At 39.0% G+C, this 27740-nt stretch overlaps 3 protein-coding genes across 11 annotated transcripts in view; all 3 read left to right on the top strand.

Moving 5' to 3' along the window:
* ubr5 (ubiquitin protein ligase E3 component n-recognin 5) overlaps positions 1-5659 on the top strand; it is a 51772-nt gene extending 46113 nt beyond the window's left edge. For 5 of the 7 annotated variants that reach the window (XM_015060106.1, XM_015060107.1, XM_015060103.1 and 2 more), the window contains 10 exons: positions 240-384; positions 481-611; positions 1353-1413; positions 1529-1710; positions 1801-1885; positions 1985-2140; positions 3072-3185; positions 3289-3433; positions 3544-3629; positions 4934-5659. In XM_015060106.1, coding sequence (XP_014915592.1) covers positions 240-384; positions 481-611; positions 1353-1413; positions 1529-1710; positions 1801-1885; positions 1985-2140; positions 3072-3185; positions 3289-3433; positions 3544-3629; positions 4934-5146 — 1318 coding nt within the window. In that variant the 3' untranslated portion in view covers positions 5147-5659. The remainder of the gene's footprint in view (positions 1-239; positions 385-480; positions 612-1352; positions 1414-1528; positions 1711-1800; positions 1886-1984; positions 2141-3071; positions 3186-3288; positions 3434-3543; positions 3630-4933) is intronic. The other 2 variants (XM_015060105.1, XM_015060101.1) reach the window with 1 other exon arrangement.
* A 622-nt stretch (positions 5660-6281) lies between these two features.
* LOC106964534 (protein LYRIC-like) lies at positions 6282-13184 on the top strand. Of its 3 annotated transcripts, none has more exons than XM_015060108.1 (13): positions 6282-6947; positions 7159-7278; positions 7580-7661; positions 7847-8026; positions 8299-8349; positions 8563-8703; positions 9845-9913; positions 10047-10115; positions 10230-10372; positions 11474-11590; positions 11748-11867; positions 12107-12233; positions 12945-13184. In XM_015060108.1, the coding sequence occupies exons 1-13, from the start codon at positions 6618-6620 to the stop codon at positions 13031-13033; spliced, it is 1638 nt and encodes a 545-aa protein (XP_014915594.1). In that variant the 5' UTR covers positions 6282-6617; the 3' UTR covers positions 13034-13184. The 3 variants fall into 3 exon arrangements, with proteins under 3 accessions (XP_014915594.1, XP_014915596.1, XP_014915595.1); XM_015060109.1 differs by having other exon boundaries at positions 6283-6947; positions 12969-13184; XM_015060110.1 differs by lacking the exon at positions 10047-10115.
* A 2474-nt stretch (positions 13185-15658) lies between these two features.
* Positions 15659-27499, top strand: LOC106964538 (lysosomal-associated transmembrane protein 4B-like). Its single transcript, XM_015060117.1, has 7 exons — positions 15659-15945; positions 16917-17028; positions 18586-18659; positions 18742-18864; positions 18968-19066; positions 20806-20901; positions 25984-27499. Exons 1-7 carry the CDS (start codon positions 15835-15837, stop codon positions 26068-26070), a joined length of 702 nt encoding a protein of 233 aa, XP_014915603.1. The 5' UTR covers positions 15659-15834; the 3' UTR covers positions 26071-27499.
* The last annotated feature ends 241 nt before the right edge of the window (positions 27500-27740 follow it).

Below are 27740 nucleotides of genomic sequence, written 5' to 3'. Positions count from 1 at the left end.
TAAACCACAACAAACCTTCTTCCAAATGGTTCAGAAAATACCAATAGGAATTCTAAATATAATGTAAAATAACTAATAAAGCATAATATCGCTGAGAGTTCAAATCATAGAATTAGAGTGAATAGATCTGCCCTTATGGTTCGGGTCCATTGTCACTGATGTCAAATCTAATTTTTTTTTATACAGATATTAATATCAGATAGGTGCCTCTGTGGTTCTGACGTTGTTTTGGTCCGTAGGGACTCCAGGAGGCAGCTGTCGATAGACACCCGGCCGTTCAGGCCTTCCTCAGAGGGAAACCCCAGCGACGAGCCTGACCCCCTGCCTGCACACAGACAGGCGCTTGGTGAACGGCTATACCCTCGAGTTCACGCAATGCAACCGGTAACAAGCCATCAATTTTGTTAAATCTGGAGGGATTTTAGAGTTGTGCATTATTTCTCAGTGATTGGATGTAATTTAATGCGTTTTTCTCTGCAGGCGTTTGCCAGTAAAATCACCGGCATGCTGCTGGAGCTTTCTCCTGCTCAGCTGCTGCTGCTGCTGGCCAGCGAGGATTCCCTGAGGGCCCGAGTGGAGGAAGCCATGGAGCTTCTCATTGCACATGGAAGGTAAATCCACCTCACCTCGCGGAGCAGGCGTGTAATGAAAACAGGGTTCATACTGGTGCTTGAAATCCTTGAAAATGCTTCAATTTATAACTACATGTTTTAAGATTTGAAAAGTGCTTGATATTCAAACTGCACAGTTTTGTAATAAAGTGCAAATTAACGTTTGTTTAAAAGCCTAAACTCGGAAAGTACTATGTGTAGTTATACCAGATATCTTCATACAAATAATAAAAATACGGACATATATTTTTTTCTCATCTCAAGTTAAAACAAGCCAAACTTTTCTTGTTTTATGTTGGATAAAATCACCTAAATTATTTCTGTATTTGCTAAATGTCAGACAATTTACTGAGAACATTTGTTGCTTTTATTTTTGAATATTTATTATTCCTAATGGCTCAGAGTTTCAGAACTTGAAATTTTGCTATTTTAGTTTAAAATGTCCCTGCTGTTGAATGTAGAATACTACCACCAAAAATATAAAGAGTAATAATCCGAGCCAGACGTATAATAGCAAATTTAAAGTCTGATGTTGGTTAAATGATAAAAATCAACGTAGAGTTCATCTACATGGAAGAGACACTGCTGGGATTCCTACAGGGTTCAACTAGCTGTCCTTCAGTAAAATTCAAGCATTTTCCAGTTAAGTTCTCAAACTTTTTCACACTTCGGAGATTAAAACAATAAGTGAACGAAAGAAAAAAAAAAACATTTAACCAACATCAAACTCTTCTTGTTTAGGGAAAATGGTGCTGACAGCATCCTGGACCTGGGCCTTCCTGAAGCCTCTGAAAAAGCACAGGTAACCCATTTTTTTCCCTCCTTTTCACCATCACTTGTAAAAAAAAAACGAAATAAATAAAAGTGTGATTTATCTGAGATTTCAAAATTAACAAGGCGTTTCCCTACTATTATAGCAGCAGGATAACCGTAAGCGCCACGGATCAAACCGCAGCGTCGTCGACATGGAGCTGGACGATCCGGATGATGGCGACGACAACGCCCCCCTCTTCTACCAGCCCGGCAAGCGGGGCTTTTACTCCCCCCGGCCGGGCAAAAACACGGAGGCCAGACTCAACTGCTTCAGGAACATTGGCAGGTAAATGAGAAAGGATGAGAATCCCATGTCCTTGCAGGTCAGGTGAAAATGTTGCACCTGTAATAATCCGTGACATTTATTTCCCTTCAGAATATTGGGGCTCTGCTTGCTGCAGAATGAACTCTGTCCAATCACGCTCAACAGACACGTGATCAAAGTGTTGCTCGGTAGAAAGGTAAGGAGTTTTTTGCTGTGTTTATCTGTTTGCAGCTGCTACACATCTGTTTCTCCTTCTGAATGAAATAACAAACATATGTGTGATCTGCCACTGCAGGTGAACTGGCATGACTTTGCGTTCTTCGACCCGGTCATGTATGAGAGCTTACGGCAGCTGATCCGCCATTCGCAGACGGGAGAAGCAGACGCTGTGTTTGCTGCCATGGATCTGGCCTTCGCTATCGACCTCTGCAAGGAGGAGGGGGCGGGACAGGTAGCAGCCTCTGTTCATGTTTTAATACACAACCTGACTAAGGGAGCAGCTAGTATTCAGAGTTACAGAAGTTTAAAAAAAATAGTATTTTAAACCTAAAGTTTGAAGAACATTCATCTTTTTCTTTGATTTGTTGAACAATTTTAAAGGGGCAATATTATGTAAAATCAAAAAAAATTTTTTTTTTAGCTTTACATAATGTTATAAAGTTATTCCCTCGGTAAAAACATATCTGGAGAGTTGCCTTGATTCTTTCATCCATGTTTGAGAAAGCCTTTAATCTCCCATGGCAACCAGGCGCAGCTCAGAGCTGCAGTTTCTAAGCTTCCGCCTCACAAGAGCAGCCCTCCCCTGCACTCCGCCACTCAGCTCCTTCAGACTAGCAAGCAGCAATTAGCAAACACCTGGTCGATCTGCAAATCAGCAGAGCTCATTATAGGAGCTACTTCTCAGTGAAATGCTGGTAAAAAAAAAAATGTTAAAGGATTATTGGAGGAGCCATGCTTTAAAGACTTCCTGATGGTGGAGTTTCAGAAAGAGCAGGATTATTTTTATAGAGACGGAGGCCCAATCTCAAGGCGTTACATTACAAAGTCAGTTTTCTTTTAAGTCATATTTGAAATTTATAGCATATTGATAGCAATGGAAGTAAACATATCTACTTGATTGTGCTATAAAATGGCACCCTTTAATTTTTGTCAAAGGTTGATTTTTAGATATTTGATGTTATGACCTAGACAAAAACAAAAGGGACCATTGGCATGTAGATTGCCTAACTTCAGATTGCGGTTGTAAATCCTGAGTTTAAACTGTATAAACCGAATTAAACAAATGATTATTTGATTAAGACATCAGTAAAGACTAAGTGAACCTGCCTGAAATAAGTCATTTCAATAAAAACACATCTTTAGTCATCTTGTTTATGGTGTAGGTCGAGCTGCTGTCTGGCGGGGTCAACATGCCGGTAACTCCACACAACGTTTACGAGTATGTGAGGAAGTACGCAGAGCACAGGATGCTGGTGGTGGCCGAGCAGCCGCTCCACGTGAGTCAGACACTAATGTCGCCTTTCTGACCGGTGGGTTTTATTTTCTGGGTAAATGTCGTGAGATTCGCCAAAAAATTTTTTCCTTTCGTTTCTTTGAAAGGCGATGAGGAAAGGTTTGCTGGACGTTCTTCCTAAAAACGCCCTGGAGGATTTGACGGCTGAAGACTTCCGGCTGCTGGTTAACGGCTGTGGAGAAGTCAACGTTCAGATGCTCATCAGCTTCACTTCGTTCAACGATGAATCAGGTCTGTCACTCACCGCAGTCCACGCTGAACCTGGTTCCACTCTGATGATGGTTTCCTTTTTAATGTTTCTGCCGCAGCGTATCAAGTAAAAACACTTGTTTGTCTTACAGGGGAAAATGCAGATAAACTACTCCAGTTTAAAAGATGGTTTTGGTCCATAGTAGAAAAGATGAGTATGACCGAGAGGCAAGATTTGGTAAGTTCTTCTTATTTTTCCTTGAATTAACCTTGAATTAATGATTATAAATTGATTTAATGGGAGATTTACATTTTTGCAATATTTTATTTGCAGAAATGTAAAGTTTTCTTGCCGTTTTAAACCCCTTTCTTAAATAATAATTGCTTTTTAAAGATCTAATAAAATAATGCTAATATCAAGAGTTCAGTAAACATGAGTGAATTTCCTCAAATGTTGTTTCTGAATCAAAAGTGAGCTTTGTGATGCACTGCAAAAACCAGCATTCAATCTTTGTGAACCTTATTTATTAGCAGCATCTGCTTAAAACGGCCTGCATAAATGTAGAATAAAATGGTAGTACAGTAGTACCGCGTCTTTTATACAAGCAAATAAGTTGGAAAAAAAACTTTGAGAGAAATGTATCACATTTGTTATCAATCTAGAGGAAATGAGGAATTGAGGAATTAATACTTAGCAGTTAAAATAAGTGTCTGCATTTTTCTTGCCAAATTGAATACTTTACTGGTTTCAACTTTCCTATGAATGATTGAACTACTACCTTATGGAACCACTGTTTCCAGGAACTGCATTTCAATTTGTTGTGTGGAGCCGACAAACGAATCAAATGAACCTAATTCAAACTGGTCAATGATTCCTGGGATACGGTACGACAAATAGGCCTAAGTATATTTGTCTTGGACACGCGTTTCGTTTTCTCAACCATAGACCAAATCCACATGGACTTAATCTTAATTATAATCTAAAGTCAAATAAAAGCCATTTGAGTTAATAAAAGACCCATTTGAGTCTGTGAAAAGATAGAGGAAGAGTTCCTCCACCTCATCTATGCTACTATTGGGTCTGAAAAAATTAATCTCTCCTGGTCAAAAACAACCAATTAAAGCCAGGAGGTGGTTTTTAGCGCTGTTAATCACCCTTGTGAATGCGCCAATAGCAGAGAAACAGAAAAACTGCTTATTGCCTGTCAACGATGGCCTTGCTAGCTAACCTTAGGGTCTGTGGCAGACGACTTTTGTGGTGAACCAGCTGTAGAACAGAGTAAGGTACACGAGGATGATTAACAGCGCTAAGCCCCTCCTCCCGGCTCTGATTGGTTGTTTCTTTCTGAGCAGTGAATTTCTCCATATGATGGCAGGTCCATATAAGGCAGGAGAGCTCAATGTTTCCAGATTATGTGTCTCATATTACACTGTCACGAGATGGTGACACATATGTAAAAAAAAAAAAAAAAACAACAAAAATAAACAGTCTCATAAAATGTACATACTGCACCTTTAATAGCACATTGGTTTGGTCATCAGGTGTACTTCTGGACATCCAGCCCCTCTCTGCCAGCCAGCGAGGAGGGCTTCCAGCCAATGCCCTCCATTACCATCCGGCCTCCAGACGACCAGCACCTCCCCACAGCCAACACCTGCATCTCACGTCTCTACGTGCCACTATATTCTTCTAAACAGATCCTTAAACAAAAACTCCTGCTAGCAATTAAAACCAAGAATTTTGGTTTTGTGTAGAGGTCCGACTGAAAGCTGAAATAAAAAAAAGAGGAAAAAAAGGTTGTTGTGTAATATTTACCTAGTTCCATTTTTGTAGATTCATTTTTTGTCCAGTTTTATTAAATTCAACATATGGTCTCTGTCTCCCCATCAATTAATATTTGTTTGTGTTCTGAACACAAACTGCATATTTTAATTTTTATAGTTTTTTCTTTGTGGTAATGAAGAGGTCCATAACATTCCTGCATTGGCACTGTAAAATGTAAAGCCCACCGCTCTATTCTATTGGCTTAAACCTTTTGCTTCCCAGGAACTGGGTTTGCCAGGAAGCTGTCAGCCGAAAATCCTAGCCAAAGATGACAGCAGTAGACATATGAACAGGACGAAAAAGACACTGTGGTTATGATATTTTGTTTCCTTTCCTATGAAAGTACTATCTCTGACAGATCACTGCTGCCTTTGTGGAAAGTTTCTTTTTCTTGTACAGGGGGAGTAGGGAATTTCAAAATAAACTTGGATGTAAATAAGTTGTCTATGGTGTTTCGCGTCTTTTGTTTAGAAGGTTCGTTTGCACTTTTTGACTTATTCATGTTTGTGACTGAAATTATAAGCTTTCAGCTTGTTCTTTGGCTTGATTTAGAATGCCCTTTTTTTATTATAATAGATTAGTATGTTTTCTGTCACAACAATGTTAAACAATACTGAAGGAAAATATAGCAATTCTCTTAAATGTATATAAGAAAATCTTTGACTATTTTTTTGTAAACCGTGCCTCAACTAATCAGGTCTTTGCACCGTCCCATTTAACAGCTGGTGTATATTTCTTTGGTTTTGAATCAAGTATGTAATTATATTAATGTCTTTGGGTGACAAACTTAATTTAAAAGTAAAATCTATGAAAACAGAATGGCATATTATGTGTGGCTATTTTTGTACAGTAAAATAATTGAGCTGAGGAATCTAGTGACACGAATCTAGGGCTAGTTTCTCATGCAACTATTTTCCTGTCTTTGTCGGAATATTTTAATTATGTATTTTGTGGAGCAATATCTAAAGCTTATTCAATCTTTTTTTGGAATCCTACTGCACTACTACGACTCGTTTATACGGTGTACAGCCTGGAATGTTGGTTTTTCCTACCGCCTTGAACGCAGCATTTCTCCAGTCATAACGGAGCCATATGAGGTGAACTAGCTGTTCGCGCGGTCACATTAGATATATTGTGCTGTTCAGATTAAGGGCACATAAGCTAATAATGATAACCGTTGGCTCACTGGCCAGTTAGCTGATATACTCTCTCTCGGCAGCGCGTTCAAGGTCCTGTGAGTCAGCAGTGTCCCCATCTTGGCCGATGCTGCTGGCTGATGATTTCATTGTTTGCCATCATGTCGGAATCGTTCCGTTATTTTTAGCTAGCGTGGCTTGCTAGCTCCGCGAGTAGCGGTGAGCGCAGCGTGAATACTCAGTCTGTTGTCTGAAATAAAGAGGGATGGAGCAGTGGCAGGACGCGGCCTCTCAGCAGCTCAGGCTGCTTACAAGCCGTCTGAATGAACTGTTGACCAAAGGCCTGGAGTGGCTCCGCTCCGAATTCGGCGTGGACGTGGGACTGAAGCCGGAGCTTATTCCGCCATGGATAATCCTCCTTGCGGCATGCAGCGGGCTACTGCTGATGGTCGCCCTGTGGGCCTCAGTCTGCCGGACTATCTTCAGGAAGCGACCAGCTGTAAGTTCTGTGGACGACGGGGTCGAGGGAAAACGGGGAGCCAGTAAGCCCGTGAAAGCGGAGGAACCGAAGAAAAAGAAGAAGAAGGCAGAGAAGGTGGGTGAATGAAAACGGGGCTGTTGAACCGCGCCGTTTGCGGGGCTAGTTGACAGGCTAACGCCACTGTGACAGTTGCAGCAATGTGACGGCTAACCTAGCTAGCCACAGGCTCGAGAGGGAGTTGGCTCTATTAGAAGCTCTTAACTAAATGTTGGTTTGACTGTTGAGACTTTATGGCGTTCTTTATTCTTCTTCTGTATATTCTTAGAAAGCTCAGCCGAATGGGAGAGCTGTTGCTGAAGCACAGGAAGGAGCCACAGCGTGTGAGGAGAGAGTGCCACATCACCAGGCTCCCCCACCGCAAGTCAAGACCGACAAGCTTGCGGAGGTAATTCTGAATGGGAAACATTTCTTTTCCTGATTACATCTGTGTCAAATGTTGCACCCTACTAAGAAAAGCTTCGCAATTTTGGTACATTCATATAAATACAGAGCAGGAAAGTCCATTCCACGTTGTGAAAGTCCATAGATTGAAATATGAGGTTCAGTACATTAGCTGATTTAGCACAGTCTTTATGAATTTCAGGGAATTTTTTCCCCTTGTCACCGTGTTATCCATGTTTTTCCTTTTTCTTGTTCCTGTGTAATAAATTTTACATTTTAACCCTATTCATATTGCATATTTACAGACAAAGAAGTCCAAAAAGAAGGCCAAACCATCTGTGAAGGAGACCAAGGCAGCAACTGGGGATGGCAAAGAACCAGAAGAAGGTAAAATTATATTTTAAAAAAATGTTTAATCAGTGGTAAATGGATGTAAATCTGTATTACATGAATTAATTTTTCATGTCTTGCATTAAATTTAAATGCTTCAGCACTCTTCATGCGTAACTGCAGCCCCGTGTTCTTTCTGAACTGTAGTCAGTCCTTTAACGCTGTGAAGTGTGCGTTTTCAGGCACATGGGAGACCAAGGTCAGCAACAAGGAGAAACGTGAGCAGCGCAAGAAAGATAAGAACTCCAGCGACGGCTCCGCCAGTCCTGGAGGAGGAGACACACCTGTGAACGCTCCGCCGGAGCAGCCCAGAGCCTCCGCGGCGCCACCTGCACCTCCTGCCAGCCAGAAGAAGAAAAAAGGTTACATTTGTTGTTATCTCGGGTTTCAGATGAAATGTGAAGGTTTCCTGTGGCCCACGGCGGCTTGAACAAGTTCAGTTATTTTGTGTGTTTTTTTGTTTTCGCCTCTCCCTGGTTGGTCTCCTGTTGATGAGGCTTACTAAAAATATGATTACCACGGGGAATTAAATCTTCTGTGAGCGTTCCCTGAAGGGGCCGAGTGTGTTTACCCTTTGAAAACAGCCTCGCGTGGATGGCGCTCGTGACCTTTGTTGACCTTTTTCTGTTCTCAGGAGAATCTGCAAAAGCGAAGGCAGAGAAGGCTGAAGCTGCTGTCTCTCAAGGTAATTACCAGCACAAGCGTCTCACTTTGATGACTTATTGATTTAGACTCTCAACCCTTTGCGAGAGCAGCTTTATGTAGGGGAACAGACACAAATCCTTGAAATCTGAAGTCTTTCCAGTGCAGTTTATTTTGTGTTTTTTAATTATTATTTTATTTTTATTTATTTATTTGTTTGTTTATTTATTTATTCATTTTTATTCTTTGCTGTTAGCTAACAGCAGCGTGGTGCCGGAGGTGGCCGCTGCCACCGCTGATATGGCAGTCAAGGTCGCACCACAGAGCGCTGCTCCAAAGACGAGCTCCTGGACAACCCAGAGGCAAACGGCTTCACTTTGGAGAGCAGGTTCAGATGGTAAACATGTTTCTTTTTCTTTTTTTTTTTTTTTTACTTGGTATGACATTGTTTTGGAGAGATATTAATAGTTAGAAATGTTTAGATATTATTTTTACATTTTTTTTGCACTACAAGCACAAAATAAAATATATTTTGGGGAGGATTCTCTGTAGAAATCTAACATAAAATGTTACTTGTTTTCAACATGTCTAAAACGTTTCACATTCATATTGTTGTTATTCTTATCCTCCTTGATAAAATTAAACCAAATCAAGAGACCTAATCAGATCAAGCTTCTCTTGTTTTACAAGAATGCAAGATGTTGGCAATTTTTTTATTAATGTGTTCAAAATCAGAGGTTTACAAACAGTATGACTTTTTGGGTTTCCTTCCTCGGTAGTTTTCTGGAGTTCTGATCCGTTTCTCCTGACAGAACAGGTTGACCCGAGTCCATTTTGCAGGCCGCCTCACTTTCACACACCTGTTCAGATCTACCCACAACTTCTTCATACAACTGAGATCAGGACTTTGTATTGGATATGTATAAAACCTAGGGCTGTTGTAAAATAATATGTTAGTAATCGAGTACTCTATAGAATATTTTTACGATTAATCGAGGAATCCTCTCTCGCTCATTCCTCGTTCCGACAGCAGAAAATTTGTTATACTCCAACCATCACACCGCAAAATTCAACGATCCTTATTTGTCCCCAAACCCTCACAAAACGCCGAACAATTCACCACCACCCTGCTAGGGCTTCACAACAACTCATAGGCGGAAGTAAGAGCGCTGCCCCCACAAATGATCCGAGGGGAACACGCTGTGCTACAGAATAAGCATAATTTAATGAAGCTTTGAGGCAGATACATTTTCCTCGAGGAATTTTAAGAATCAAGGTACTGGAATCAGCCCTAAAAAAACACTGACTTTGTTGTGCTTAAGACACTTTGTGATCTTTTTTGCTCTATGCTTTGGGTCATTGTGCATTTGGAAGACCCGTTTGAGCCCAAGATCCTTTAATATTTGTCTGTAGAGTTTATCCCTGACCCACTGGAAAATACAAATACAGCAGATTTCTTGGTTGAGTTTCAGTCATTTAGTAACTGAATTGAGCCGCACTGTCACTGTGTGTGTGTGAAACGTGTGTCTGTGTTTCAGAGTCGTGGACTGTGCCGGTTCCATCACCAGAACTCAATCTGGTGTCTCTAAGCAGTCTGGGAGTTCCTCGTAAGTTTGCTGCTCACTTTGTACAGTCGCCACTAGATGGCGCAGTCTCCTAAGGGTTTTTTCTTTTTCTTTTCTTTTTTTTTTTCTTTTTTTTCCTCCTCTATTTATTTGATGAACTGGTTGTGTTTTGTAGAGACCCAACCTGTGAGCGACCTGACCTGGCTCAATCAGCCCAGAGTGGATGATGAGTGGTCTGGACTCAGTACGCTATGTTTTTATTTTTTTCTTTCCTTTTCTTTTTTCTCCTAAAGCCTTTCTGTTGAAGTAAGGTGCCATCGTGGTAAAGATCCAGCCGGTCAATATGTGTGTTTTCCAGACGGAGGTTCGGCCGACCCCAGCTCTGACTGGAACGCTCCATCTGAAGCCTGGGGGAACTACGAGGAGCCCACCGCCGAGCCGGCCCAGCTTCAGGAGCTGCTCCTCCCTGAGCCAGACAAGGCTGCTCTGATCGCAGCGGCTGTGAGTCCACACCATCCTGATTACCTTGATGGAAGTTAGCTGGAAACTTTAATCAACTAAATGATGGATCAACCTTTCCATATTTTGTTACATTGTAATATATAAGCTTCATTGTAGATAGAGATTTTATGTAAAAACAAAAACCAAAAAAACAGATACGTTCCAGCGTGATGTCAGGCACACAAGATCCAACCTCCCAGCTTCCTGCTGGAGGGCAAAAAAAGCTACTCACTGATGATGACTACCATTGGTTTTAGCTGCCAAGTTGTCAACATAACGTGCTAAATCTTAAATCTACACTTGATATATAAAAGAAAAAGGATTGCAGTACTTTGCTACTAACTGTCAACACAATTGGATAACAAGGTCCAAGAGAGTCACAGTTTCCAGGTCAGGAAAAAGTTTTAATGAAAAACATATAGTGAAGGAGAGGGAAGTAGGTTGGTTATGCTAGCTTGACTATGATAACCTTGACATGTAGATGTGCTTCAGAATTCAGTGTGTTTCGGTTCAGTTAAAAAAATTAAGTAACAATAATAATAATAATAATAAGGTGGCCAACACTGTAGCTTTTATGTTCCAAAACCAAAAATACTCTTTAGAAAAGGCAACGGTTGAAATAGGTGGTTTATTCCTAAACTCTTTTCCAACTTGATTCTTTAGAAATGTGTTATTTCTTGCAAAGATGTGGACAAAATAATAAGAGTTAATTTCTGACAACTTGAATGTAAACAAAAGTTAACTTCACCTGATCATACAAGTTCAAAAAGTTGTCAAAAAAAAAAAAAAAACCCTCCTGGCACAATGGACATTTGACATACAAAAACCATCTCCATCCCCATGTGTGTTTTTTAACATCTTAATATATGGTAAGGTATAAAAGTTGCCAAAGTAATTGTAGCATTTCCAAATATAATTCTTTACAGTTTTGGGTTCCAAAGTAACTCAAGAGTATTTTAACTTCTTGAAGAGGAAGCTAAATTGATACAACTTGTGACTTAGAAGAAGTTCCAAGTACCTTTACAAGGCGCTGTTTTTTTCTGTTTAGTGTTTACAGTTCTTAGACTTTTTTTTTTTGTTTGTCCCTTTTATTGTTTAAAGGAGGATGATGAAGATGATAAGGACAAAGGTGATGCCACTACTGATGGAGCGGCCAAAACTAAAAAGAAGAAAAAGAAGAAGAAGAAGACTTCCGAGGAAGGAGGAACACCTGGCCAGGTAAAGATAAAACTCTAACCTCTGGAGGAATTCAGTTGACTCTAAGGTCATTTTGGTTGTGGAATCAATCAAACGGTATCATTGAACTTGTTCGTACTTGGCTAAATTTCCCAATTAGTACAATTTAATTTCCTCCTCTGTCCCGTGTCCTGTGAAGGTGGACGAGCCGGCGAAGGAAGCCGAAGCAGCACCTGCACCTGCCGTTTCAGTGAAGAAGCCACCACCTGTTGAGGAGAACGCTGCTGCCGTCCAGTCTGTCAAGGCAGCTGCTGTGGAGGTCAGTGGGGCGGCCGGGGCAGGAGGGGGCACGGGATCGGATAAGCCGTGTTAATGGCTCATTCCCTCATAAGCTCGTCTGGGTTCAGCAAACGGTTGAAATAAGATAATTTACCTTAACCGTCACAAGCAGAGTGTCTTTTGGTCCATCTTTATTCTGTACAGATTTTTGTTTAGCCCCCCCCCCCACCAGCCCCAATAATAATAATGTAAAAGTTTTACATTTCCTTCTCTGAACAGGCGAGAGGAGATCGACCCATGAAGGACACCATATCCCAGAAACCCCCCGTCACACAAGTGCCACAGAAGCCAACCGATGGAGATCCCGCTGCCAAGCAGAACAACCTTCCTGCTCCGACACAGCAAAGTAAGAACGTCACACTCGGTCCAGTGCTTCTCAAGGGGGCGCTGTTCAGGCATGTTTTGCTTATACTTAGAGTGTAGTCATACTTTTTCTAAATAAAAACTAATAAATCAGTAAATTTTGTTTTCAAAGTAAACAACCAAAAATTGAATTTATTTTAATTTTTCTACTTGGTAAAAAAGAAAAATTGTAAGACAATTAATAGGAATTATTGAAGGGACTGTATCAGGATAAATCAACTTTTTTTTAGCTTCACATTACATTATAACGTATGTGGAGTGTTGCCTTGATTCTTTCATAAATTTTCAATAAATACTTTAATCTCCCATGGCAACGCAGGACCTAGCTCCGCCTTTAAGACACAGCTCCTCCTCAGAGCTGCAGTTTCTAAGTTTCTGCCTCACAGAGCAGCCCTCTACAACTCTCCACTCAGCTCCTTCAGACTAGCCAGCAGCAATTAGCAAACACCTGGTGAAACTGCTCATCTACTGAGCTCATTATAGGAGTCAGGGTAATTTGGTCAGACAAGTACAAAATGTCTTTGATTAGGCTTTTTAAATGCTGAAGTCGAACTTGTTCCCAGAAGATTGCAAAGTACTTAAAAACTAAAAGAAAAATCAGTTGTTGGGTTTTTTGTAATCAAAGAGTTCTAGAATGCTTCAATTTTTCAAAACTAGTTTTCCATGATTTAACTTTCTGCCTCATGCGTTGAAGGTGTACTTTCCCTCGCTTCCATAGAAAAAACCGATGAGAGCCAAGTGCCCAAACCTGCGAAGAAGAAGAAGGCGAGGAGAGAGACATGAGACGCCTACGTATGCAAGAGACTTCACATCCTGCTTATGCAACACCTTCTCTGACAGGGATTTGGAACGACGGTCGCCGTTGACGAACTTTACCAGGAGAAAAAAAAAAAAGAAAAAAAAAACCGTGTCTGAAAACAACTTTTTTTTTTTTTTAATACACATCATGTGCCAGTTTGGTGGATCCTTGAAAACTGAAATTTTAATGCAGTGCAATCTAATGTGATGAGGTGTTGATGATTTCTATGTATGCATTTGATCTTTCTGATAACGTCTTCTCATTCCACTGAATTAAATAACTGAAGGAGCTGTAATTTAGTCCTTAGACCTGTAGGAAAAATACTGATAAAGTTTAGAAATACTGTGGTGGTGGCGCTCACAACACTGGGCCGAATGGGGTGAAGCGGCCTTTTTACCTGCTCTGATGTCGGCGACTCCAGACCAACGGTTGGAAGCTCTACAAGATGTAAACTGTTGTGATGTAAATGAGCCTCGTCAGGCACAGAAAAGGGACTCGTGTCGGCTCTACGTTTCTTGCTTTTTCTTCCTGTGATTCTCGAAAAAATGTCACCACCTCTGTCCATCTGGTTCGTCTCGTCCGTTTTGCTGCCGTGTGTCGACAAAATGTTCTCTTGCTGTTTTTTTTACGGCCAGTTGCTGTCAGCCGCAGCCATGCGGTGGACAGGGGTGCCTCTGATGGCAAACATGTCATTGTTGTCAGCCTCTTAGTTTTTTTTGTTTCTTTTGTTTTCCACCTCTGCTTGATTCAGAAGTCCGAATCTTTTTGTAAAACTTGTTTGTAATAAAAGAAAAGCTAAAGCCATATGTAAAAAGACTAAATAAAGGCCAGTTTTTCTATCTTTGGTCTAATTACTACCACTTTTACAGTCTTATGATAAATTGATATAGTATATAATTTTATTTAAAATAAGTGTAAATCTTAAATAGTAAATTTTGAATCCTTATAGCTTTTGTTTGTTCTGTTTCAAATCAAAACATGAAAAAAATAAGCCAGGAAAACTCCCGACTTTTACTCTAAAAACTGAATAACATTGAGCCTCCCTGATCTACTCATTTATTTTGTAATCACTATTTATTCTATGATTAAATGAATGAGGTGTATGGAGTTGACAGTATTGATATATGCTGTTAAATATCAACGGCTGACACCTGCAGAGATGGATTCCATACCAGAGCTGTAGTATTTAACAATTCATCTACATTTCTTGGTTTTTTACCACATATGATGTAATCTCATTTTTTGTTGGATTAATGCATAGGCATAACTTCCTGAAGGACTGGTGTGGACATGTCCACACCAACTCTGGCATGAAGGGGACAGTCCCCACCAATATTTCCTGGACCTTTTTTCTTTATGTGCCTGCAAATATGTAACTCGTTGGCAGCTGCACGCTGTATTCAGAGCATTAACAGCCAGGTAATGCTTTTTAAAATTCCTTTGTAAAACCTAAATGGCAAGTCCGCTCAATTAGAGATGTCTTCCCTCATTGCCCCACTGCTTCAAACTTGAAGATCTAAATTTTTTATTATTTTGTGAAGAATCAACAAGTGGGACACAATCATGAGATGGAATAAAATTTATTGGATATTTTAAACTTTTTTAACAAACAAAAAACTGCAAAGTGGGGCGTTTGAAGCCTGAAAAGCAGCAAAAGGTTGAAAAGTTCAAGGGGGCCGAATACTTTCGCAAGGCACTGTATATACACACACTGCCTCCATAAGAGCAATCTGTTTTCCACAGAATGAATGGGGTCACTCAGATTCCCTGCATTTAATGATTCAATTACATTGAATCAACTATTCGAACAGCATGTGATGATCGCTGTCTGTTGGATTTCTATTACTCTATCAATTATTTGCCCTGTGAAATATTACGCCTTATATAGCGATGTTAGGCTGCTTTATCTTTTAACACAGTTTCAACGGTAAAGAAAAAATAAAAATAAATAAACGGATCTGTATAAAGAATTGACCCGTAATTTCCAGATGCATGTTCTGAGCTTAATCCGTTCAGTAACTTTCTCGAACCTGCATTACATAATCGGATTTGAGTCCATCTCCTTTAGAGTGTTTATGGTCAACAGGACTGAGGGCGCCCTTGTTGCCCAACCAAGATAGCACAGATTAGCCGGTGATTCACCGGAAGTACTCTTCAAAATAATTTTAGCTTAAGTAATTAGACCAAAACTTGAACGGGGTCTGCAAACTCGATTAATTTCTTTTGCAGCTATGGTCTCCAAAAAATAGACCCTTCCCCTCAAAATGATAATATAAATAAATAAATAAATAAATAAATAAATAAAAATTAAATAAATAAATACAAAAAATAAAGTTGGTCTGTGTTGCTGTGTTTGTTCATCCCAAAGAATTTTCCTAATTAAAATTAAGAAGATCCAGCTTCTGAGTAAAGTTCACAGTTCGATTGACACCAGTTAAATAATTCCTTCCTTCACCTGAAGAAGAAAAATTACACTGAAAATGTGTTTGTTATAACAGTTCAAAGAATCCCTATTCGAATAATTTGTTAAACATTTTTGCGTCAACGTGAAATTCAGCGTTTAATTTGGAATCAGATTTCCGCTTTCCGCCTCAGATGGTGTCGAACTTGACGCGGCAAAGCGTTTATAATCCGCTCAAGCGGTGAGTAAACAACCGATAGACCAACAGCGGATGGCTTTGCTTCTCGTCATTTCTCGGTGAGACTCGGCGCTCGGCGGACGTGCTTCGACGACGAGGCGACTGCTTTTCTTCCCAACCCGACCCGTCAGTGACTCTGCGTGTAAATGCTCACAGACAAGATGATGATGTCCCCGTGGGACCGCTGGTACTCCACAAGCTGCTGCCTTTGCTGCCATGTCCGCACAGGAACCATCATCCTGGGGGTCTGGTATATGGTGAGCATCCGTCTGTATCCCACTGCATCCCTGTAGACAATCAGCAGCAGCGGGGAAGCGTGGCCTCGTTGGAGGAATTCAGGTTGGATACTGTACTCCAACAAAAGGATGACATATTATTCCAGGATATTCTGATAATTTTTTATGGGTTTGTAAGCTTGTCGCAATAAGCAATTAATCGATTAATCGCGTGATAAGTTAAAAGCCCCCCAATAATGTCCATTCTGACGTTTAATATTTTTTGAAGGGCTATTTTGTTTTAAAGAGACTTTTTAATCTAATTTATTTACGGTTTTGTTTGCATTGGATTTAATTTTCAATTTATTGTTTTTGTCTTTTTTTTTTCTTTTTTTTTTATATACATTTAAAATATCTTCCTTGTCCAGGGTAAAGTGTTCTATACAAAATTGGAACTTATTGATCTTGTACAGGGCTGAATTTGAATTATTATGCCGTTAACTATACATTACGTAAAAATGGTCTCAAAATAACAATGTTTTCTTTTGTCGCAATAATTTCTGTCATAATTTATCGTCCAGATGACATGTGCAGCTAAGTGTATCCAACTATCACAGTTTATTCCAGGTTATTGTCTCCTAATTGAAAATGAGGAGAAAACCCAGCAGCCTTTTGAAGTAAATTTAAAGGCCATGTGGAAAAATCCTTTCTCTACCTGCTATTAATAAATCAGCAGCAGGTCTCTTCAGGTAGCAGGTTTGGTTTCAGGTTGCCTATTGAATGTGAGAATGTTCCATTTCTTCACCCTATCAATAGGGATGAATGAGTCATCAGCATAATGAACTGCACAGGCCAGAGATTGTGTTGTACAAAAAACACAAATTTCCAAGCAGACCTTTAATGTTCCTATGTTTATAGTATCCACTTAAACCTAGAGTTCATGTATGCATTTTAAGCTCTACAGCTCCACTGTACTTTGACTGTTTCTTACCCATATGCCCTCTGTTCCTAAGCTCATCAATGCCGTGGTGTTACTCATCCTGCTCACGGCCCTCAGTGATCCAGAAAAGTACCATCTGACCAGTGCTGAGTTGGCCAATGACCTGGATGTCATGGATGATGCCAGTAAGTATCCTAAAAACAAAGTCATAAGTAGAATGTCACAGTGTGTTTTCCACCCAACTGGCTACTATGCACTACTTGGTCTATCATACAAAACCCTGCTAAAATACATTGAAGTTTGTTACTGTAACATAAAATAATATGGGAAAATTTAAGGGGTGTTAGTGTCACATTAGTTTCACAGAAAAAAACCATAAAGTCATGCAACACTTGACTGTTTTAGTAGACTACCTCTCTAAGTAGTGGACAGTAAACACCTTTGTGTGACTATAACACCCAAAAGCACAGTCATGCAAACCTACTTTCCATCTGTCCAAAGAATTAGATAAATCCGTCTTAGTCCAGGAGTACTCTGGTCTTGTTTACCGCCACCACATGCCATTCATTCAGATTCCCTGATTCAGAATGACTATAAAGTCCCAGGATTAGATTTTCCCTGTAAGGCCGGCTGTGTTCCATATACAGCCTCTTCTTTTGAAACACACATGAAAACTAGGACACTTTAATGTGATTTATTTATCTGAGGAGTTTTCAGTGCCAAGGCTGGACAAACACTAAAAGTTAGAGAGAACTTCTGTGTAGTGTCGGACTGTTACTATCTACTGATTTGAGATAATCTATTAATTTTACTCAATAAGAAAAGCAACACCGTCAACCAAGACAACTCTACACAATTAATAAAAATATTATTTTCATTATGACTTATGATTATCTACTCTGTGAGTATATAATTAATGGCAACTAAATATTTTTGTAGAGACTAAGGAAACTGGAAACGGCTTTTTTTTAACACAACACCCTGATGTTTGCTTTGCACTTGTTTGAAAGTAAAGCACTGTTAAATAAATGTTAAGGTGACTAATGGATTTAAAGTCACCAGGAGACAAAGACTAGAAGTTAAAAGTAACTTGTTGCTGTATGTTAGCTAAAGTTGTTGTCCGCTATTAGCAAACATGGCTAATAGCCACCAACAGTCCAGCTAATTATCTCCAGATTAGCTGGAACACAAAACAGAGTATTATTGCACAGTTGCTCTATTTTGGAAAAAAATGTAATCACACTTGTCTAAATGTGATTAGACAAGTGTCTAAATACAAATGAGATTAATTGCAAATGAGGTCTGCAGTCGCACTTTCATTTTTGGTGTTCAAAATTCTCAGGTTCTAATTCTGTCAGCTCTCTTGACATTCAGGTAAATTAGTCGCTGCAAACAAAGGGACATATTTTCTGGACTAGATGTGATTCACCGGATGACTCATAGCTACAGTTTATTAAAGAAGTGCTGGATAATAAGTTATTGATTCACATGACACACAAGATGTTGTCTGGGTGAACTGTTCCAGTACTGCCGATGCTTTATCTGATTATACCAAGTTCTTATTTTACATAACAGTTATTGGTTTTCCTGTTACGCTAAGGGTGACGTGAGGTAAAACAAACAGCATGTGAGCCAAAGAACTGAGGTTTATCCCTTTTCTGCTTGACAGATATGGCATACCTTTATTGTTTCTATTTCTAGTTTGAATTTCTAATATTTTTTTAAAAATTTTGCTATTGCAGACATGTGCATTGCCTCAGCAATCTCCCTGCTGATGATCCTTATATGTGGAATGGCAACATATGGTGCATATAAGGTAAACTTAATGGTTATTTTGTAATATCTTTTTTTTTCTGTGGAAGAATTCTACCTTTCTGTCTCAAACGCTTTTGCCACAGCTGCGTGCCGCGTGGATCATCCCCTTTTTCTGCTACCAAATATTTGACTTTGCTCTCAACGCCCTGGTGGCTGTCAGCATTGTGGTGTATCCAAACACAATACAGGATTACCTGCAGCAGCTGGTAAGTGTCACATCATATAAGTACAAATGAGGTACGCTCCTTTATGTTTACCTGTTGGCTGTTTAATGATGGCTGTTTTTTTCTTTTTTTCACTCATTTGCAGCCGGATAATTTCCCTTACAAAGAGGAAGTGGCTGCGCTCAGTAACATCTGCCTGGTCCTCGTTGTGCTGCTCTTCATTGGCTGTATCATTGGCTTTAAGGTAAAACCTTCTTTGACTTCATAGTAAGAACACTGGCATACATTCAAAAGTGGTTTTTTTTTATCAGTATAAATACTTTTTATATTTCTTTCACATATTCTCAGTTGGAAGTCTATTTGAGCACCGTTTAGGTGTTTTTAAGTTTTCATAGGGAGTAATGAGATTACAGCATGATACTAAGACACACATTTATTAATAGATATGTGATAATTGAAACATAGAGATATGTATAATTTTATAATATTTTTATTTCTATTTTATAAAAATAAGTTAAAGCCAAAAAATTACATATAATTAACATTATGTAAAAATTATAAAATTATTGAGTATTAGTTTCTGTGGAATTTTTCCCACTTCTCAATTACTGTGTGTTGCTAAAATCATTCATTATATTGATTATAATACAATATATGCTAAATTTAGTTGTTTTCAAATGCTTAGTGTGTAAAATATTACAATTTTTTTCTGCAATAATCTTTACACAGTAATAAATGCCAGTATTTCTGTTGAATTTTCTAGCCTGCAGTCTGCTTCTTGTCAGATGTGTTTTTCAACCCATATATCTTCCAAAAAGGGAATTTCCTCTTGAAAACGAGCAACAAGTACAGATCCACTGAATAAATGAGAATATCACTGAAAAGCTCCATGTATGTCAGGAATTTTATCACAAAGTGAAACATATCATCTCGATTCATTCCACACAGACGGATATTTGGAAGCCTTTATTTCTGTTCCTCATGATGATTTTCCACATAAGGCTAATGAAAACTTAAGAATTAAAATTAGAATATTACGTCAAACCAATTAAAGAAATATTTTTAAAAACAGAAATATGGGCTTATTTAAAAGTATGTGGTTAAACGTTTCTACTTTCAAAAGGTACTTTCAGTCTGACAAACGAGTCTCATCTGGACATATTTTCTAATTCACTGAATATGACTGTAGTGTGCAGCAACAGGCAGGGGAGGGGCCGTGCTGCATTATTAATCTACACCCAGCTGAAGAAAACTCTTTCTTGGTTTGTGTCATCTACAAACCATCATCCTGATCACACACTGACCCTCCTCTGCAGAGAGCTGGGAAGTTAAATAACCCAGCCCTGTTCCTCCCTGTCCAGTCCCAACTCCCCCAGCTACTCCCCTCCCGGTCCCGCCCCAGGAAGCAGATCTTTGCCTTCCTGCGAAGGCCTCTTTAAATCACACCGGCTCATCTCATTGGCCTGTGACAGAGCGGCTTTGGGCCGTGGAGCAGATGGACGGGTGGATGGACGCGGCAGATGGTGTTGTGTTGAACAGAGGAGCTCCAGTGGCGATCCGCCTGCCGAGAGCAGAAAGGATTCTGTGGATAAAGAACACAACAGGAGCTTGTTTCTCCTTCTTCTGCTAAATGATGGATGGGTCTCAGGCAGATCCAGTAAGCTGAGAACCAACTCCAGCCTTTCATGCGCTGCGAGGCGTGCTGCTCATGTAGTGCAGCACGCATGTCTGCATGCAGGAAGTAAATCATTTAACACGGCTTCTCTGGGGATGAGACGACCCGACTGCAAATTTACACGAACTCTTAGAGAAATGTTAAACAGACTGCTGCTCGGTTTCCGTCTTGTGAAGACAAACATGTCTGCCTAGAATCACCGATTATCGTCGATTACTTTTGTAAACTCCTCAACATTTTTCCCAGTTGGTAGAGTTGGTATCAGGTCATCTGAGGTCCTCCTTCGTTTTTCTCCTGTCCCATCCCAGGCCTACCTGATCGCCTGTGTGTGGAACTGCTACAGATACGTGAGCGGCAGGGGCGGTTCTGAAATCCTGCTCTACGTCACCACCAACGACACCACAGTGAGTCACTGTCTACCGTCTACACACACATTCAATAAATCCAATTAAATCACAAAAAAAAAAAGAGTCCATTTATTTCAGGAACGTTGCCACTCAGTCCACAACTTGTGACTCTGGAGTTTCCCTGCAAAAACACAAAATCTTATCAAGTATTTTTTAGTCTAGTTTCTAGCGCAAATGTATTAGAACACTTAAAATAAGACAAAACAAACTCATAGGTAAGTTTTCAACAAGATATAGGAGCTTGTTTTAAGTCTATGATTCCTTACTATTGATGAAAAAGTTCTAATTTCATTGACAGACTGAGATAGGAAAATATTCTAAGTAAAATAATCTACCAGAGGAACTAGAACTTCTTCATTAATATTAAGGAACTACTGACTTAAATAAGCTCCTATATCATCCCTTAAAACTTAATTATGAGTTAGTTTTGTCTTATTTTAAGTGAGATATTTGCACCAGATTTGCACTAAAATACTCGGTGAGATTTTGTGCTTTTGCTGTGTTCCACAAAATTTTGCTAAACTAACTAATATTTTTAAGTATAGATATATTAACAAATGATTTTATGTTTTATTAGTTTTTTCCCATTTTTTTCAATGAATAATTGCACTAAACTTCTACAACAGAATGACTCTAAAAGTAGCAGCTCTTGTCATTACTTTGGAAACTATATGCTTTTTTTTCTTACATAGTTATATAAATATCTCATGGAAGAAAATACATCCATCTTTTTTTGCAAATATTTGAATTTGTTTTAAATCTAAAAATAGAAATAAAATTGTAGTTCTTCAGCAATTACAACAAATTTCCTATAGTAAATATTTACTTAAAAAAAAAAAAAAAGCTTTTCCCAAAACTTCATCTAACATTTGTGGCTCTAAACGAGTTTTATTCAGCAGAACTGTCTTTTATTTATTCCCTTTTCTCCAGTGAGAACAGGAACTTTAAACAGAAGCTGGAGAAAAGAAAACCTGAGTTTATGTCTTCTGGCAGCCCAGCTGTGCTGCAGGCGTTCCAGTGGCCGCCTGAGCTCCTCCTCTTCAACACTAATATCTCTGTCAGTCTTCATGTCCAGCGAACAGCTGTGCAAACAACTTTTATTAACAATACCTGTAAAGACGATTTCCACATCAGATCAGAATATGTGAAAAGCAGATAGTTCTGTGGAAGAATAAACTGTATTACCATAAATATGCACAACTTTTAAAGCGTTTTGCAGAACTGCTAATCCCCCTTTAACTGCTTCACGTTCACTCTCATATCAACCACAGAACCGACTGTTTTTGTTCTGAGTTTAAGTGAAGAAAAAGTGGAAGAAAAATCATCCGCAGTTTTAAATTACTAACCAAAAAAAATCTCACTCCTCCTATTCACACAAGAGGAGTGAATGTTGTTGTACTTGTGAAGAGACGTTCAATATGAATTCATTTTAAGAATTATTCACTTCTTGGATGCAGAGACTATTTTTACATAAACTATTTACTGAGTTGTAATTGACAAATTCACTTGGACTTCCCTTTATTTGGGGGTATCGTGCAAAAGAAGTGGCTGAACATAATCGCATGCCACACTTTTCAGATCTGTATTTCTAAAAAAAAAAAAAGTCTTCCTTTTCCTTCCACTTATCCATTTTGTGTTGATCTCTTGCAAGAAAATCCATTATATAAAAATATGAATATAACTTTGTAGTCATTATGCGACAAAAACGAGGAAAAGTTCAAGGCGCATGAAGACTTTTTTTTTTTTCTTTATTTTCTTGTCGTTCATCCAGTCCCGGGCTGCGCTCATGTTTTTATCGTCTGCGTAGGTTTACTTCTGCTTTAGCCAGTCTGTCTGCTGCGTAGCCAACATGTCGAAGGCAGGAAGGAAACATAAAGGCGTTTGTGGAAGCAGGCGGCTTTACAGAGGCTGGACGAACAGGGACGAGGCTCCGCTCTGCCAAAGCCATCAGCCTGCAGCCTGGATGGAGACCTGAGGCTCCACTGCTGCCACCCACTCACTAATTAGAACCACTTATAGCATGACAGGACGGAGGCAGTGGAAACACTAATCATCTGCTTTTACCATCCGCTCTTAATACCTGTCTCCATAGAGACCAGCATGTCCGCAAGGCATAGTCTATGTTTGATTCAAAACCCGCGTTTGGAAAACGTTTTTTACAGTTGAAACCAGAAATTTAAGGATGATAAAAATACACCTGCGATTTTTTTTTCTCAATGTCTGCAGTGAAATCAGATGAAGCTTTTCTTATTTTAGGTGAATTTGAATTTCCAAAAAATTATTTCTATTTGCTAAATGCCAGAAAACATAAAAAAAAAACAAAAAAAAAAACCCATTTATTTTTTGTGACTTTCTCAACCCAGTCAGGTGTTTAGGGTGTGTAAGAGAGACATTTAACATAAAAAGTTGCCATATTTCAGTTTATTCGTCATAATATCCTCTTCATTGTCAGATGAACAGGATATAGGATATATGTAATAGTGAATTGAAACAGTCTTTTTTTAAGTTAATTTGTACTTTTATTTCTAAAGTGTGGTTTGAAGACGTACTTTGAAAACTTTTGAAAAGTTCTGTGGGAAAATCATTTGTTTCGACTTCACTGAAAAAACAGAGCAAAGCTTTGACTTAAAAATAAGAATGAATTTGTTACATGTAATCAAATTAAATTTGTCAAACTTTACCTACATTTGCTTTACATGACAACTTAAGAAACTTACTACACTTATGTGATTACTTGTAACAAATGAACTAGTTTTTTTTAAGTTGGACCACCTGTTTTCTTATTATTTTTCAGTGTTTTACCTTGTTCAGTTTCACACGTATTTAGATGAACATGTGCTCCCAGTCTGCAGCGTTTCAAGCAAACACTCCACATATTAATACGTTGTGTGGTTTTATGTGTCGCCGTGGACGTTTAGGAAGCGGGGACGTCTATAGGGTCCTGATGAGTAAAACACCTGGCGGTGCAGAGGGGAAGTAGGAGGCCTCTCCGCTGCCTGACAACAGGAACCCGTCCATTTATCTCCTAGGATCAGCCTCAAGGTTCCATGTTTTTTCAGTTAAAACAAGGCGTATTCAATTAGAGCCTGGTACACACACACACACACACACACACACACACACTGCGGGCTGCTCTGTGGCTTTTGGTTAACAGCCTGAGCGGTGAAACAGAAGTAAAATGATGGTTTAGGTCGAAAGTGCACAAATAGAGTCCATGTGGGACGAATTTCTGGGCGAGCATTGAGTGGTTGACTCCCACTCAGAAGCAATAAGGTTCCCATTAAAATGCATCAGAGTGTGAAATGAGGGTCGTTTCTCTTTATGAGGTTGATGTGGTGGTGGGAGGAGGGGCAACATTTGCTTTGACTGCTTAGGTATAAACTTGATCCATTTTGTAACGAAATACATTTTCGCAGCGTTTTGTGCTGAAGTAAAACAACAGCTGTGTCCAACACAGCTCGACACATCATTAGCTGTGTTTCCATTGGCCGAATAATTGAGCACTTTGATATTTCAAAAATAAATTCGCTTAAAGGAAACATGGTAATTTTGAAAAACAAAAAAAAAAACCCAACAACAACTCGTTTTTAGATAAAAAAGTTTTGGCAGCAGGAAGAGTATTTATTTATTTATTTATTGGCTGTATCAAAGTTGGTTTATTTCACAAATCTAAAATAAATAAATAAAATGTTTTTTTTTAATTATTTTGGGTCATCATTATAATGTCGAGAACATGTGTAATTTATTTTTTTTGCAACACTTGCACAGAATGGAAAATGGAGAATATTTTATATAATATTTAATATTGCATTTGCATTAGAACTTCACAAAAACAAAATAAAGTTGATTCTGATTCTGGGTTGTTCAAGACAGAGTGATTCTCGACCAAATATTTAGGAAAAATAGAAGTAAAATTCTTGTTTGAAAGGATGAAATGAAATAAATATGCAATGCTTTATCTTGAAATAGAAATAAAAATAATAAATCATATGTGTAGGTCATCTTGAAGACGGTCAGTGGAATCAGTTGCTACAGCAAGTTTCTCCTGACTGCTATTACCTTTTGTTAGAAATAAAATTTAGCACAAATGAAACAGAACTACCAGAAACTACTTCACCGTAGTTTTCCAGGAAGGAAGAGAAATGACAAATGAAGCACGGGTAAAAGTGAACAGTTAGGCATTTGAGGGCCAGGGCAGTTCATGTCTGTAGGAACGGACTTTCTCAATGGCTTACTGTTTAAAACATGGGACCCATCAGTGAGACACATGGTGTTGTATATGAAGCCAGCTGAACCGTTCAGGGAGCTCACGCTTTTGTCGGCCACATGGTGAGAAGCGACTTCAGCGGGTGTTGATTTACTCAGCTGCTGAATGAGGCTAAAGACTCTTAGGTATTTTATTTGATGGGATCTCAGGTTTCTGATCTCTTAAAAACAAACTTTCTTTTGTTTTTAGTTTTCTTTCTCTCATTCTTTGTTTCTTTCGAGTTTCTTCATTTCCTTTCTTCTCTGTCCCTATCCTTATATTTGCACTGCATAATGTTTCTCCTTTATGTTTCCTCATGCCTGTCGCTCTTTTGCTTGTAGGCTAACATGAGGCAGGGTTGAAATTTTCAAAGTAATTAAACAGGATCTATCAGCTGTAGCCTGGACGTGAGAAGACTGAGTGAAAATGACAACCAGGACTTTGAACATGTGGTCAACAGTCTGGTTTAGAGCCCAATTCCAATCTCAAATATCACAGTGCTACAGATTCCTTATATAAATTTGCTCAAGATGTTACTTTTTAATTTAAGTATTCTAACTATAGCTATAAATTAATCCCTAAGTTCATCTGCTTAATAATTTAAAATGTTACAAAGCCATATTAGGCAAACATTCTAATTTAGTAATACTCACTGTAATATATATATATATATATATATATATATATATATATATTTTTTTTACATTTTTCTTTCCCCATTTCCTGCTTTTTCTAGATGTTGCCTTAGCATTGCACCACATACTTTGTGAAAAACAAAACAATGCTGATCAAAATATTCTCCTGTGTGTTTTTTTGTTGTTGATAATTTGCAGGTGCTGCTTCCTCCATATGATGACAACATCAGCGTCCCGTGCAAACAGGCTCCTCCGTCCTACATCTCCGCTGAGGCGACGGCATGAAAACATTCCGATGTTGGGATCCTGCAGATCGGATCCTCCCGTTAGCACTCGATACGACACACTCCAGCAAAACGACGCACCACACTGCCTCACTATGTTCACAAATATCCACGATAGCACACATCGCTCAGCGAACTCCCATTCCATCTCGCCGTTACCAACCAAATTGTAATGTATCAGTTCTCTTCCTCCTAGGTTTATCCAGGAGCGATTAGCATACTGTATGCCTTAGATTGTGGCTGAAATGACATGAAAGCTGTAGGAAGTCGCATAGATTACATATATTTTTGTGAATTCTATTTATTCTTTGTGCGTTTGTAACAGTATTATTGGGTCTTATTTATCTAGTCATATTTATGTTATGCTCAAATGCAACAGTAGCTGCGTTTCCATTACAAATGTGCACAAATCTTTGTAAAAAAAAAAAAAACTAAACTAAATTTTGCAATTGCAAAAAAAATTGTTTCCATCAAATAAGAAATGAAGCTAAAGCCACACATGAATAAGTCTGTTCATGCAGTAAGTCTTTGCAAAACATGGCGGCGACGGATGTAAACAGTTACATTAGAAATATTCATAATTCATCTGAAACGTTGCGTGTGAGAGCTCTCATGGAGCCAGCTGCATGTTGTCAGAAAAAATAAAAGCACACCATCATCCTGCTACCACTTCCTGTCGTCTTCTTCATCGTTTCCGCCAGTAGTAACATCCAGCTGTTGATCACTTAATGTGAAAAAAGTCACGTGAAAAAGTTAACTGTTACATCTATACATCTGTTTTGTATGAAATACATGTATTTCATTTGGCTGAAGAACCACCTCATCACACTGTAAAAACCTTTTTATTGAAACCAGTGAGTTTTTTCGAAATTGGCATGTTTCTGTTTAGCGAATTTATTTTTTGAATTTAAACTTGCACATATTCTATAGTTAATGGAAACGCAGCTAGTGAACGGTATGGATCAGCGTGGAAATGGATACGGAGTTATTCGGTATCAGTCTTGTCTGCTCGTGATCAGGGTTGGATTGCCTTCTCTCTCTTTCTCTCTCTCTGTTTCTCTATAACGGGTTGCACTTTATCGGCTCATGTATGAAGTGTCCCCTTAACTTGAAGTTTTCCAAAGAGATGTATCTGCCTGTATTCTGACATGATCAAAGAGCCGCCCTAATGTACATCACCAAGCATATCACCTCTTTTTCTGTGTTCTTTTTGACTGATTACATGGCTGTAATCAAGATCGTAGCGTTGTGAACTTTTAACTGCGTTTCTACCGACCGACGAAGAACGTCTTAGCTTAGCTTCACTTACTATTTTTAAAGCACATTGGAGGTGCTGATCTGGAATCAGTTAGCTGTGTGAATGCGGGGAAACTGGAGCGTTGGGAAAGCAGGTCCTGCTTGTGTTTTATCAATCAAAGAAAAGAAAAAAGCAGCTTTTTGCTCTGTGTAAACATTACACAACCATGTTCCACCAGATGGACTTGTTGCTGCCTGAAAACAAAACGCTCTGCAAGGATGCAAAAGTCTCTGTTTTGTGGAAATAATTGATGTGATATTTTTGTCTATTAAAACCAAATTTCCTGAACAGATGTTATGTTTTATTTCAAGATTTGGTACTAATCAGTTCAAAGCTCAGCTTGTGTATTAAGCTGAGAGACCTCTCTGTACGAC

The sequence above is a fragment of the Poecilia latipinna genome, unplaced genomic scaffold (assembly GCF_001443285.1).
Source record: "Poecilia latipinna isolate Pla-1442-1.1 unplaced genomic scaffold, P_latipinna-1.0 Scaffold1687, whole genome shotgun sequence".
NCBI lineage: Eukaryota > Metazoa > Chordata > Actinopteri > Cyprinodontiformes > Poeciliidae > Poecilia > Poecilia latipinna.
Note: the sequence above shows the minus strand (reverse complement) of the source record. Positions and strands in the feature narration are given on the sequence as shown.